This window comes from Bos grunniens, chromosome 13 (assembly GCF_055505025.1).
Source record: "Bos grunniens cultivar Pamir isolate PY7600 chromosome 13, Bosgru_T2T1.0, whole genome shotgun sequence".
In the NCBI taxonomy this organism is placed as follows: domain Eukaryota; kingdom Metazoa; phylum Chordata; class Mammalia; order Artiodactyla; family Bovidae; genus Bos; species Bos grunniens.
In genome coordinates this window covers 50162182-50176728 of record NC_141177.1, presented here as the reverse complement: position 1 = coordinate 50176728, position 14547 = coordinate 50162182, and the positions used below count along the sequence as shown (strand labels likewise).

General features: G+C 35.0%; 1 protein-coding gene across 4 annotated transcripts in view; it reads left to right on the top strand.

The window, feature by feature from the left end:
- The window catches only part of KIF5B (kinesin family member 5B), a 47917-nt gene extending 34038 nt beyond the window's left edge, over window positions 1–13879 (top strand). The window contains exons 16-26 of one of the 4 annotated variants that reach the window (XM_086334104.1): window positions 1652–1837; window positions 2498–2615; window positions 3346–3407; window positions 3504–3613; window positions 4648–4749; window positions 5476–5536; window positions 5646–5717; window positions 6081–6185; window positions 7261–7477; window positions 7991–8117; window positions 11406–13879. In XM_086334104.1, the coding sequence (XP_086190230.1) occupies window positions 1652–1837; window positions 2498–2615; window positions 3346–3407; window positions 3504–3613; window positions 4648–4749; window positions 5476–5536; window positions 5646–5717; window positions 6081–6185; window positions 7261–7477; window positions 7991–8117; window positions 11406–11412 (1167 nt within the window). In that variant the 3' untranslated portion in view covers window positions 11413–13879. Of the gene's footprint in view, window positions 1–1648; window positions 1838–2497; window positions 2616–3345; window positions 3408–3503; window positions 3614–4647; window positions 4750–5475; window positions 5537–5645; window positions 5718–6080; window positions 6186–7260; window positions 7478–7990; window positions 8142–11405 lie in introns of all 4 variants that reach the window. The other 3 variants (XM_086334105.1, XM_086334102.1, XM_086334103.1) reach the window with 3 other exon arrangements.
- Window positions 13880–14547: the final 668 nt, after the last annotated feature.

Sequence of the window (14547 nt, the reverse complement as noted above, 5' to 3'; positions counted from 1 at the left end):
GCTGCCTTGGGATACTGAACTTAAGAAAACATTGCTATGATTTGTCAGAGAATATTTTGCCTATTATCTCTTCTAGTTTTATGGTGTCATGTCTAATGTTTAAGTCTTTAAGCCCTTTTGAGTTTATTTTTGTGCATGGTGTGAAGGAGTGTCTTAACTTCATTGATTCATCTGGCTGTCCAACTTTCTCAACACCATTTGCTAAAAGACTTTTTCCCATTATATGTTCTTATCATCTTTGTCAGAGGTTAATTGTCCATAGGTGTGGGTTTATTTCTGGGTTCTCTGTGCCAGTATCATGCTTTTTTGCTGACTATAGCTTTGTAGTATTATCTGAAGTCTGGGAGGGTTATACCTCCTGCTTTTTCCTTAGGATTGCTTTGGCAATTCTAGATCTTATGGTTTCATATAAATTTTAGGATTATTTAGTTCTGTGATGAATGTCATGGGTAATTTGATAGTAATCCCATTAAATCTATAGCTTGCTCTGGGTAATATGGCCATTTTAACAATATTAATTCTTCCAGTTCAAGAACATGGAATATCTTTCCATTTCTTTGAATAAACATCAGTTTCCTTTATTAATGTTTTGTAGTTTTCAGCATGTAAGTCTTTTGCCTACATGGTTCAGGTTTATTCCTGTTTTATATGTTTATTTATATGATTTTAAAGGATACTGGGGTTTTTTACATTGCCTTTCTGATATTTTATTATTAATGTAAAGAAATGCAACCAGTTTCTATATGTTAATTTGTATCCTGCTACCTTGCTAAATTCATTTTATCAATTTTAGTTTTTGTGTGGATTCTTTAGGGTTTTCTATATATAGTATATTATCTACATATGATAATTTTACCTGTTTCAGTTCGGATATCTTTTATTTCTTTTTCTTGTCTGGTTGATGTGGTTAGAACTTCCAGTACTATATTGAATAGAATTGGTGAGGGTAGGCATCCTTGTCTTGTTCCAGATGTTAGTGGGAGGGTCAAGCTGTTTTTTTGTGTTTTATTTTTATGTTTTTGGGTTTGGGGAATTTCTTTGGTCATACTGTGTGGCTTGTGGGATCTTAGTTCCCCAACCAGGGATTGAACCCGGGCTCCAGCAGTGAAAGTAAGTCCTAACCACTCAACCACTGGGGAATTTACCTGAGCTCCTTATTTTTTGACACTGAATATTGTACTGGAATTTTGTAATGAAACTCATGAAGGTTACTAAGGAATGTGCACTGACCACAGTTCCTCCTTAGTGAACTTAAAAATCATTCTTTTCCAGCCACCTAAACATCATTATTTGTTAAGTTTTGAACTGGACTTACACATAAACAGTAAATTTACTGAGCGCCTTTGAGGAGGAAATCCACAAATTGAAAGAGGCAGAGTTCATTAGTTTTGTTTGTTTATATGTTATATTTTTTTCCCTGTAGGCATGTGTTAACATTAAGTTTAGAAGGTAAGGAAGGCAAAAATTAAGCTCTCCTTTACTTACCCTTTAGTAAAAACAATATTTAATAAAAGTTCCAAACTTCCTACAAATGTTGAATAATATTAAAAGTATTTAATTTTGTTTAAGATTTTAGAACCTAACTGGGTAAACACACACACAAAAAACCTTTTTTTATCTTTCATTTCTGTTTCTCCTTTTCTCACAGCAGCCTGAGGGAACTGGCATGATAGATGAAGAATTCACTGTTGCAAGGCTCTACATTAGCAAAATGAAGTCAGAAGTAAAAACCATGGTAAAACGCTGCAAACAGTTAGAAAGCACACAAACTGAGAGCAACAAAAAAATGGAAGAAAATGAAAAGGAGTTAGCAGCATGCCAGCTTCGTATCTCTCAGGTATGTGTTACAGAACAGACCTTCCTCATTTTTTTGAACAACCACATAATAAATTTTATTTATTGTTAAAGTTGTAAGAAAAATGACCTTTTGTAGGTTATTTTGAGTAACAACATTAAGCAGTTAATTCAGCTACTTTTTCCTACTCTAGCTGCAGTGTGATAACATGAATGATTTAACTGGGTTATATTTGGTGACATGTATATGTTAAGTAAAGGAATTTACTAGAAAGCTGTGACTGATGACTATTGAATCTGGAATAATTCTAGCATAAGCAAAACTGCAGGGCCAGTTATATGGCTTTGCCAACTAAATGGATGAGACCATTCAGCAGGATAGGAATTGGAGGAGAAAGGTAGAGGTTAATGTTAGTTGGAGATAACAGTAAGAATATTACTTCATAAATCAGCCTTTAAAGTGCCTTGTTTTGTAAGTGTTAGAAACTGCACAGATGACCATTTCATTGATTAAATTCTTCATCTTTATAAAAACTTGCCCCTGAACATTTTGGTCTTAAGTATCTTGTTCTGTAAGTTTATTTTATGTTTAATATAGTGATAAATCTTGCTTACTCTCAAATATTCTGAACAACTGAGTGTGTATGAGAGGTTTGCCTCCATTCATTGGCTCCACTTCATAACAGTTTATTTTCCTCAAAAGCATGAAGCCAAAATCAAATCATTGACTGAGTATCTTCAAAATGTGGAGCAAAAGAAAAGACAGCTGGAGGAGTCTGTTGATTCCCTCAGTGAAGAGCTAGTTCAGCTTCGAGCACAAGGTACTCTCTTCCAGTTATTCGTGAGTGATACCTATGTTATAAACTGTAACTGACTCCAGTATGATTGTAGTAAACATATTGACACTGATGGGGAATACACTAGTAGGAATACAGACCAATTGGAATAGTAAATATTACATTTTAGTGTGGCTTTGAAATTGTTTTTGAATATGGAAGTGACCAATCTAGGAATTTGTAAGTTGTGTGTGTGTGTGTGCATGCATGTGTGCATGTGCCATGTGCACCTGTCCTGACACAGGGGACTTAGAAAGCTGTCTTGTTTCCCTACACACACTAGCCCATCTATTCCAGAATTTGGCCAAAAAAATAAAGGAAACCATAATATCAATACAAAGAATATAACTACGGTCACTAATTAGTATGTACTGAGTAAAATTTACTATGTAGCATTTGGGTAATTTAAAGTCAAGTACTGTTAAGGAAAGTTGTTTAGTCAGTCAATCATGTCTGACTCTTCTGTGACTCTAGCTTGCCAAGCTCCTCTGTCCATGGGATTTTCCAGGCAAGAATACTAGAGTGGGTTGCCATTTCCTTCTCCAAGGGATCTTGCCCACCCAGGGATCGAACCCACGTCTCCTGTGTTGACAGGAGGATTCTTTACCACTGAGCCACTAGAGAAAGCCCATTAAGGAACCTAGCCTCATAAAACCCATTTGCCCCTTGGTTTGTATCAAGAACTCTCTTCTGTTTTCTCTTCCCACCCAAACAGAGAAAGTGCATGAAATGGAAAAGGAGCACTTGAATAAGGTTCAGACGGCAAATGAAGTTAAGGTAAGTTTGATGTAACATTGGACTCTAATGGCTTTAATTCATCATTATTAATCATGATTAATCTGACTTAAAATCCTCTTTCCCCAATTATTTTAGCAAGCTGTTGAACAGCAGATCCAAAGCCATAGAGAAACTCATCAAAAACAAATTAGTAGTTTGAGAGATGAAGTCGAGGCAAAAGAAAAACTTATTACTGATCTTCAAGAGTAAGTGTGTTTTCCTTTCTTCTGAGGTAGTAGAAACTAACTTGGAAAGACTTGCCTGTTTAGACAGGAGGACATAAAAGGTCACTGGTGGGTAATATATCCTTATTTTTAATGTTTCTAACCTGCATTTTTCTTTGAAACAATTTTTGACTTGAAAATAAAGAATCTTCATTTGTGAGAACTTCTAGTTCCAGTGGAAGTTTTTGAAAATTTTTCTTAGGTCTTTTGATGTAGATATTCAGTAAAAAAAATATTGCCCAACTTTAACCGTTATTTCAGATACACATCACTGTCTTCTCCAGATCCTTTCCTTAATGTTTTTAAAAAATAATTATTTATTTTAGCCTGCATTGGCTCTTGTTTGGGGCATGCAGGCCTCTCTAATTGTGGTGCATGGCTCTAGGGAGTCTGGGCTCTGTCGTTTGTAGCACTCAGGGTCTCTAGTTGAGGCATGAGAGCTCAGTTGCCCCATAGCATATGGGATCTTAGTTCCCCAACCAAGGATTGAACCCAAGTTCCTGCATTGCAAGGTGGATTCTTAACCACTGGACCAGCAGGGAATTCCTGAGAAAAACTTTATGAAAACTGTGTGTTTTAAAAATGTTTCTTTTAATAGAAGTGGTTGTCTTAGTTTTTCTAGAACATACTTTTCTTACTTCCACAGCCATACACATATAGCATAGAATTGATAGAAATTTGAGGTCTTTGACCAAATCATGATTTGAGTAGGAGGCAAAGGAGAGTAACAAAAAATGATGACAAAGCTTGGGACATGGAACTTTTTGTTAATGGATTTAGGGAAAGAATTCAGGAGAATGAAACATACGAAATCAAGATATGGTTTTAAACCAAACTGAAAAATATCATATGGCTGAATGTGGCCAGATCCTCTTTCTGCCTCTGTGGACGGCAGCCTAAAGAGGAGGCCTGGTGTATGTGAATGGTGAGACTACAGAATTTAAGACTTTGAAAATTTTTAATTACAGCATTCAGAAAATGATTTTGATCTTGCGAGGTGTTTTTTATTTTGTCAGCCAAAACCAGAAAATGATGTTAGAGCAAGAACGCCTGAGAGTAGAACATGAAAAGTTGAAAGCTACAGATCAGGAAAAGAGCAGAAAACTACATGAACTTACGTGAGTAGATGTTTTGATTCAAATTTAAAAATAAAAAACTAAGTTAGAGAATTGCAGGCATTGCTCTCAGTTATATTCAGTGGATAAATGTTTCACTTTGTGTAGGCGAAGGGGTGTTTTTCTTAAACACTCTTGAGTTGGTTTGATTTATACCTAAAAACATGCAATACATTCTTGTACTTTAATGAAAGCAAGGTCTTATATTTCGCTGATAATTAAGATTCAGATTAATTACTACAAGATCCATCATAAAAATAAACCGAAAGCGTGACATTTAGAAGTTTAGATTTCAGGATCTGCCACAAAATCTGTTTTTGTCAGATTTGATCTTGCATAAAAACACATTTTTTTTTTGTCTTCAGTAATTTATAATCTGTAATTTTCCTTTAGTCAGAGTTGTTTCTGATATGCTATATGATAATACATATTCTAAAATTTAGAAAGAACCACTGCTTATTCCTTATGCCACATATTCTTTCATCTCTCCCATTGCTGTGACAGTTCTTTCCTGATAACCTATAGATTTTAGAAGATTATAAGGCATATAGAAATTTCTTTGAAAGGATAAACATTGGTAAATTTTTTCAAAATAAGATCTTTTTCGTATATGAATTTAAGCATTGATCCTGTCAGATAAAAATATTTGATTGAATACTTGTGCTAAATAAAACGAATTTACGGACTCAAAAGCGCATATTTACTGTATTTGTATATTCTACTGTTCAGGGTTATGCAAGATAGACGAGAACAAGCAAGACAAGACTTGAAAGGTTTGGAAGAGACAGTGGTAAGAAAAACTTGGAAATAAATAGGATTGGGGAATATTAATGGATTCTTCCCCTGGTTTTAGTAAATTTGAAGACCAGCTTCTAAAAATACTGCTTTCTTAATTCAAGGCAAAGGAACTTCAGACTTTACACAACCTGCGGAAGCTCTTTGTTCAGGACCTGGCCACCAGGGTTAAAAAGGTAATAAAATAATACCAGGGTGGATATTTATGTAGTAGTGCTTGTTGTTTTTGTTGTTCATCGCTAAGTCATGTCTGACTCTTTGCAACACCATGGACTGCAGCACACCTTAAAGCTCCTCTGACCTCCTCTGTCTCCCGGAGTTTGCTCACAGTCATGTCCGTTGAGCCAGTGATGCTATCTAACCATCACGTCCTCGGCCACCCCCTCCCTTCTCCTTTCGCCTTACAGTAGTGCTTTCTGTGTCTAATTGTATTCACAAGTGAGATAACTTTACATTGTCGCAACAGCTTTGGTAGTAAACTTAGACCTTTTATTTGATCCAGTAATACTTTTTCATAGCATTGATTGATCTTTTTCTAGAGTGCTGAGATTGATTCAGATGACACTGGAGGCAGTGCTGCTCAGAAGCAGAAAATCTCCTTTCTTGAAAATAATCTGGAACAACTCACCAAAGTCCACAAACAGGTAATAAAGAGTCTATTCCAATGTCACTGCAATAAAAACTGAGAAGTAACAAGCATTTGAATCTTAAGAGTCCTAAGGATTTTCATACCTTGAGCCATTCTGTTACTGTGTCATGCAATTATATAAATAAACCACTAGTGATTTTTACATTAGTTACTATTTTTAACAGCCTTTTATCAAGAGGCCAGTGGAAAGATGGGTTGTTATTTTCTTTGTAGGGCTTCAGGTCTGTCAGTTTCCTTAATTTATTCATGGTCATTTTTAAATCTCTGGGAGACAAGTCTTTAAGTTAAAATGCCGTTGTTGTTGTTTTTTGGGGGGAGGGGGGTCTTCATACATTTAATACCTCAGAGTGTGAAATATATAAAATAACAAGGTAGTTCATTTTTTTTTTTTTTGTAAAGTAGGGACTTCCCTGGCAATCCAGTGGTTAGGACTCTACATTTCCATTATGGGGGTCCAGATTCTATCCCTGGTCAGGGAACCTAAGATCCTGCAAGCTATGCAGTGTGGCCAAAAAAAAAAAAAGAGGAATACTTACTGTGGGGTTTGTTTGTTTTGTTTACTTTTTTCTTTTATTAAGGCTTGATAACATGATTCATTTACTTAGTTTTTAAGCTCCTTGGCATACTTGTATGTCTTTGTTACTGTAAACCTGGTGTTTGCACTAGAGTGAGATTCAGGAAATTTTAGCCTTTCTTTCAGCACTTATTAAGGACTTGTTAAGTTTACGTTTACTTGTGGATCTTACTGTATCTAAAAGGATTTTCATGTCCACCAGATGAGTCTCTTGATGAAGAGACCTAATGCTATGTTATAACGTATTGTTATGGGGGAAGAACAGTCTCACCAGCCCCTCAATATTGAATGAAATTATATTTGGGGGGAGACATATGAGTATATTTATAGATACATGTATTATTTGCATGTTGCTGCCTAAATTAAACTAGCTGTGGGAAAACCTTAACATAAAATGTAGTGTGTTTTTTTTTTTTCCAAGAGAAGTTACAAAATGTTTATATTTTTTCAAATAATCAGTAAAGCCAGAATCCTTATTTTCTGTATCTACTTTTAGCTGGTGCGTGATAATGCAGATCTTCGCTGTGAGCTCCCTAAGCTGGAAAAGCGACTCAGAGCTACAGCTGAGAGGGTGAAAGCTTTGGAGTCTGCGCTGAAAGAAGCCAAAGAAAATGCATCTCGCGATCGCAAACGCTATCAGCAGGAAGTAGATCGTATAAAGGAAGCAGTCAGATCAAAGAATATGGCCAGAAGAGGACATTCTGCACAGATTGGTTAGTAGGACACAATAAAACCATGAAGCTTTGCTTTGGTTTAAATATTTTTATTTACTGGAGAATGTAGTCTGATTTGTCATATGGTATTTGTTACATTTTCTAGTTTACCAGAGGGTGGCACTGTTGGGAATGACGAGCGTTGAGGCATAGCCACCTTAGCAGGGGAAGGAGCTAAGTCAGAACTAGATGAGCAAGACTGGTCAGGTTTAGAGAAACTAAGAAGAGCACTGTTATTAAAGCAAGAAGAGACTTGAAAGAAAATGTCATCCAGTATCTTGTGCTTTACTTGTAAAGCAGTGATACAGGAATAAGGTTTTAAAAAAGTTATTAAATTTAACCTTTCAACAAGATTTTTAAGGATTGTATAGGTCCTCGACAAAAGGATGTAACTGAAAAGAAAAAGAGAGATGGAAGGATTTGCTGAGAAACAAAAAGCCAAAGAAAAAACCTTTGGGAATGTGTTGTAAATAAAGAGAAGAGACTAAAGTAAGCATTTGTTTTTCATACTAGCTAAACCTATTCGTCCCGGGCAACATCCAGCAGCTTCTCCAACTCATCCAAGTGCGATTCGTGGAGGAGGTGCATTTGTTCAGAACAGCCAGCCGGTGGCTGTGCGAGGTGGAGGAGGCAAGCAGGTGTAAGCTCCCCACGACACCCGCGGGTTTGTGAGCTCTCTCTGGCTTTTGAATCACAGCTGTCCTTGGGAGGTGTTCAGCAACTGGTGGTTAAATACTTTTTTGGATTCTAACATTAGTAGCATGTTTTCTTTTTATATATGGGATTCTGAAAGTAACTTACCATGGTTTCCTTTAGAGTTTTTTCATAATTCAGATCATAGTATCTGCATATTCAAATTTGTGTTCTTAATGTTGTTAACCTAATACTGGGTCATTTTTTTAAAGCTCTTACTTAACTGTTGTATTATCTAGTGTAAATACCATGGTTTTGTGGCTATTTTACTGGATATTTAATTATGTTAATTTTTTCATACTTGAAATTTTCCAGTGTTGAAATTTTCATGTATGAAATTTGAAGTAATGAAACATCTTTTTATACCTCCTTTCAGATTATTTCCAGAAGATTCCCATAAGTGGAATCACAAGAAAGTGAACATTTGTAAGATTCTTGACACATACTAACTAACACACTGCTATTCCCAATGACTGTGCTAAATTGTATCCTCGCCAAGGACACTGTCTATTTTGCTGCATCTTTGCCAGTATTAATAGTTTTTAAATGTCCAGTTTAATAGGCTGGAATAAGCATCTCATTGATTTAGGAATGCATTTGAATTTTTCATATATTTATTGGCCCATTTATATACTTTTTTTTTTTCTGTGGCCTTTGCCATTTTACTCTTGTGAGTGGTTTTTCTGACTGATTTATGAGTTCTTGTTTCTTTGTAAATACAAGTAATAGCTGCACCCTGTCAAAGAATAGACAGTTATCACAAAGCAAGAAAATAAATATCATCTGGAAATAGCACCCAATATATATATCCTTCTGGAACTTTCTTTAAATATTATAACTTTTAAATTAGGAAGGTTAAAATGTAAATAACTGTGACACACTACCAGTATACTATGCTGTTCTGAATATGCTGATAGCCTGCTTTTTTAACTTGGCAATATATTGTGAACATTTTCTTAATACAACATGGCTAATTATAGCTGCCTATTATTTTATCAGATTTAATTCTTAGCAAGTCCCAAGTGTGTAGGTGGTTTGGAAACTAAGGAAACTAAAAAATACAGTATAATTATGAGATAGTTAACTGGTTTGTTTCTGACAAACACTAAAGTTGTTTTATTTTAATCTTCCTTGTTTTTATGTTGTCATTTTTGCATAACATTGGCTTGCAATTTGAGTAGAATATTAAGCAGTATTCTGGAGAATTCACATTTCCATAAATTTAATACAATTTTTTGTCCACATACTAGAGGTTTCAAAAGAGAGTGACACTGTGAAAGAGTTAATGGATATTGGAGTCCACCTAAGTTTGAATTCTGATTTTTTTACTTTTATGAACTTTAACAAGTTACTTTTTTAACAGTTGATTTCTTTTTTGTTTTCACTCCTTTTTAAAAATTCTTAGGCATAAAAGTAAATTATGAAGTTTATGACCCATTTAATGTATCTCTGAAATAGAACATTTTTCTATATACCTCAACATTATCACAATTGACAAAATATTTTTAATATTATATCAATCCATATTTGGAATTTTCTGATTACTTATGATTTTTAAATCTTTTACAGCTGGTTTATCTAAACCAGGGAATAATCCAGAACCCATGTTTACATTAGGTTATTTGCCTTAAGTCTTGAATCTAGAATAACATCCCACCCTCTTTTTTTGTTTTTTATGACATTGACTTACTAAATAGAAAAGGCCAGTCTTCTGGAGCGTAGGCCACCTCTGGTGTGTTTGGTTGTTTCTGGATGCAGCTGCTGTGTTCCTCTGTTCCCTGTTTATTAAAAGCATTTATTGAATTCTTGTGCACATTTTTACAGGATTACATTGTAGGTGTTATGTGTTTAATATTGTGTCACATCAGCAGACATTACAGTGGTTTTTCTGCCCCCGTTTTTTCCCCTTTGGATTAATGACTTGTTGAGCCTCTTTATTAATAAAATGAAAGTCGTTCTTGAGAATTATACAAGTTAAGGCATCACTACCTAGTACAGAGCAGATGCTGAGGAGGTGCAAGCTGCCTTTTCTGAAATAGAAGGTGGGCAAAAGAATTTTCAAAGGATAAATATAAATCAGGTAAAAGTTTATCTGTTTTGGATATTGTTGTCACATTAAAATTCACATGTGAACTTTGAACTCCTGTCTCATTTGCAGAGAGCATAGTCCATGACCTTTGTTAAGTAAAATAGGTTTTAGCAGCAGATTGCTGATTCAGTGTAATGAAAGCACTTGAGGGAATTGGCTAACCTAGGTAACACAGGTTTTCAAGACTTGAAGTAACTATAAAAGTATGATTACGTACAGGTTTGTTTCATTGCTGGTCCAAAGTATAATGGTTATTATTTTTTAAAGTCTTGCAGTGATCAATCTTAAGCCCAGATTGAGGAGTATATGATAACTACTTTGTAGAGATTTTTTAATTATTAAGAAAAGCACTTCGAAACACTGCATTTATTCTGGGGAGAGATGGCAATGTATGAATGATAGTGATACTCGTAGTACCCAGTTTTATGCGGCTGGTTGGTTCTTCTAGCTGCATGATGCTTTGGACACGTTGAGGTTTTCTAATAAACACAGAGGTAAATAGGCAGTGGATTACAAGGATGCCTCCAGGTAACTCCTACTGGGATTGTTTACTTTTATTTTATTTTACTTTCGGCCACACCTCACGGCTTTGGGGATTTTTAGTTCCCTGACCAGGAATTGAACTCTGGGCCATAGCAGTGAAAGTGCCCAGTCCTAACACTGGACCACAGGGGAAGTCTCTGGGATTGTTTATTTGTTCCTTTCCGTAGCACATGTACCTCATGCTTATTGGTACACCCCACCCCTTTTTGTTTTTCACAGCTACCATGTAACATTGCTAGTTAATTAGTGGTCCTTGACTTAATGTCACTGACACTGTCTACTGGCTGGCATTTTATTGACCATCTTTTTCTTAAAAAAAAAAACAAAACTCTGTAAGTTATATATCAGCTTACTCATAGGTCTTGAGGTAAGTAAAAGCAAATGCAGGGTTGACTTCCTTTCAATATTGTACTGTCCCTAGACAGCTCTGCTTAGGAGACAAAAGGAAGAGAAATCAAATCATTCATTGTTGTGATGAGTTTTGGGAGAAGTGGTCAAAGCTGTTGGCTAACTGTTTTTAAACTAATTGGTATATTTCATTTCATTCTTTTCAAACACAGGTTTTGTATAAATAATATTTTCTCTGTTTTTTTCCATCTTCAGGTGTTAAAAGTAATTGAAGTATGAAGAGGACATAATTCAATGACTGTAGCCTGTATCCCTTGGGAACTCTAGAATTATAACGTTTTTTAGTGTATAAATTGTACCTGGCCTGTACAGCTGTTTCCTATCCACTCTTCTTGTAAACTCTGCTGCTTCCCAACACAACTAGAGTGCAATTTTGGCGTCTTAGGAGGGAAAAACGACAGTTTATAACTGTGGCCCTATTTATTACACAGTTTGTCTTTCATGTCTTAAATTTAGTCTTCACTGTGCCAAGCTAACTGTATCATATAGGACTGTGCTTTTTGTACTTGTTCGTGTTTATTTTTTAATCTCAGTTTAAGTTACCTAGCTGCTACTGCTTGTTTTTCTTTTCTTATAAAATAATACCTTATTTTAGGGGAAATGGAACTTTTAGATTAAATGTCTTAAATTTTACCACTTACAACACTACATGCCCACAAATTATATCAGGTCAGTACTGTACTTAAAAATCCTTTGAAATGATTTCAGAGTTAAAATTACATGTATCATCTCTTGAAGTTTGCTTCTGAAAACTACTCTTTGAGCACTGAAACCTTTAACTGAAAACTGCCTAACTAGACACTTGAGACTGGGCAAGGCTACTTAATTATCTTGTGAAATGCCTATTGCTGAATTATCTTGAATAGAAATCTTTCACACTATCAAAAGCAAATCTTTTGCTTTTGTTTAAGAAAAACAGTTTGGAAAAGAAATTCATTTCTCTTCTTCCCAATGCTGTATACACATAGCTTGGTAGAATTGGAAACACCTTGCTTTGTGAGCCTGTTTAGTTAATATAAGAATTGGATGGATAATAATCTGTCAACTTTATATAATGAAATGAACTAAGATATGGATATTATAGGATTAAACATAATTTCATATTGTTAGTACTGTATTGGTTGATCTAAATTTATAGCATTTGGAAATTGAGAAAACATGTGGAAGGACAGGACAAATATATGGCGAATTTATAAATAATAGGTAAATTTTGGTCTGAAAATCCCTGAGGTGTCTTTAACCTGCTACACTAAATCATACACTATAACATACTTCTTATTTAGTCTAGGAGTAGTAAATTATTTGCAAGTCACTAATAATCCTCAAATTATTTTGTTGGCGGTAGCTGGTAATTTTGTAATTACGTGTATCTGTTTTTGCCACTTCTTCCTCAGATGATTAAGTCAACAGTTTATTTTAGAAACTATAAAAATAATAGGGAAAGAGATTTCAATATTTGCTTCACCACTTGGGAGTGGGTAACTGCAACTGTGTTAGCAGAAATTTGCAAAGACTGGGAATGTAAAGTTACTCAGAGGAGAAAGCTGGAAAGTTCTGTGTTAGGATCTGGGTGGCAGAATTAACTTTTTGAAAAAGTTTTATATACAGATATTTGTATTAAATTTGGAGCCATAGTCAGAAGACTCAGATCATAATTGGCTTATTTTTCTATTTCCTTAACTATTGTAATTTCCACTTTTATAATAATTTTGATTTAAAAGATAAATTTATTTATTTTTTTAACAGTCAGAAATCCTCGCTGTTCTGATCTGCAGCAACCTTTAAAATGATTGTATTGTTTTTAGGCTTGATCAAAAGAAACACTCCAAAAATTGAGATGAAAACTTGCAGAGCGGCAAGATTGAAGCAATGCAGTTAACTAAAAACAGTGCTACCGCCTGTTGGTGACGATAGTTTTCTAAATGAAGAAATGTTTGGCTGCATTCACACAGACATTTGTATTTTGTTTGCAAATGAAAGCTTGCTTCTTTGGGCAATATTCTTAAATGAAGCAGAAATTTTTTTCTCTCTTTTGTCTGAATATAGGAGTTTCTTTCTTGTAAGATGTATCACAGGTATTGGTGCTGTGTAACAAACAATGAATTGTAACTAGTGTGTGGTTCAGAATACACAATGTTAGGGTTTTTAAAATATCTCAATGGTTTTTTTCTATTTATAATTTCAGATTTTCACAAAATGTACAGAGAATTTCATAAATTTGTTTTAATTGAACTGCTTTTGCTATGGTAGGTCATTAAACACAGCATTTACTCTTATAAGTGAAAATTTCTGATCATCTGGAACATTGATACTTATTTCAATTTACAATGTCTTTTTTTTTTTTTGACTGAATAAATTAATGTTCCTCTGAATGGCATTGACAAATGGTTCAGAAAAGAAACTCAGTGAAATGAAAGTAATATTTATTCATGGTGATCAGTTAAATTATTTGCCTAATTTAAGAAAACTACTGTGCGTAACTCTCAATTTGGCAGGAGATGATAGAGGAGTCTGAGTCTGCCTGTGGAATGCGTTGGTTTCTTTTCAGTGCTTGAAGATACATGCAGAGATAATTGGTTTGGGAAGACGCCATATAATTTTAAGTTAACCTGCATGCTGTAAATGTCTTTTATGTTTAAATAAAGAGGAAAAAATTTTTTGAAATGCAATGACTTTCTTAAAATGTGTTTCAGTTTTATATCAGGTTGGTTTTACATGACCAAGTGGCCTTTTTTCTTGACAGAATAGTCACTAGTGTGTCATTATATTCAGTATAATTTTGTTTCCTAATGAATTGCCTGTGCTTTGGATATGAGGTATTAAATAGGCTAAAGAATTAAGAGCTAGAGATGAATCCTCAATCTCAGTTATTTTGCTGTACTGTGATAAGGACATGTCACTCTGTTGTTCTTCCCCCAAAACCATAACCCCTGTCTGATCATGAGAAAAATACCACACAATCCAAATAGAGGGACATTCTAGCAAATACCTGGCCAGAACTCTTCCACAGTGTCAAGATCATGGAAAACCAGGAGAGAGATATCTGAGGGGACTCTGCAGACTTGATAACTAGATGCAGTGATGCGGTGTGGTGTCCTCAGTTGAGCCCTGGAACAGTAAAAAGATATAAGTTAGGGCTTCCCTTTTGGCTCTGTGGTAAAAAAAATCCACCTGCCAATGCAAGGGAGGGGTCCAATTCCTGATCCAGGAAGATCCCACATCTATGGATCCTGTGCTCCATATGAAGAGAAGCCACCACAGTGAGAACCCTGTGCACCAAAACTGGAGAGTAACCCCCCATTCTCCGCAGCTAGAGAAAAGTCTGCACAGCAGTGAA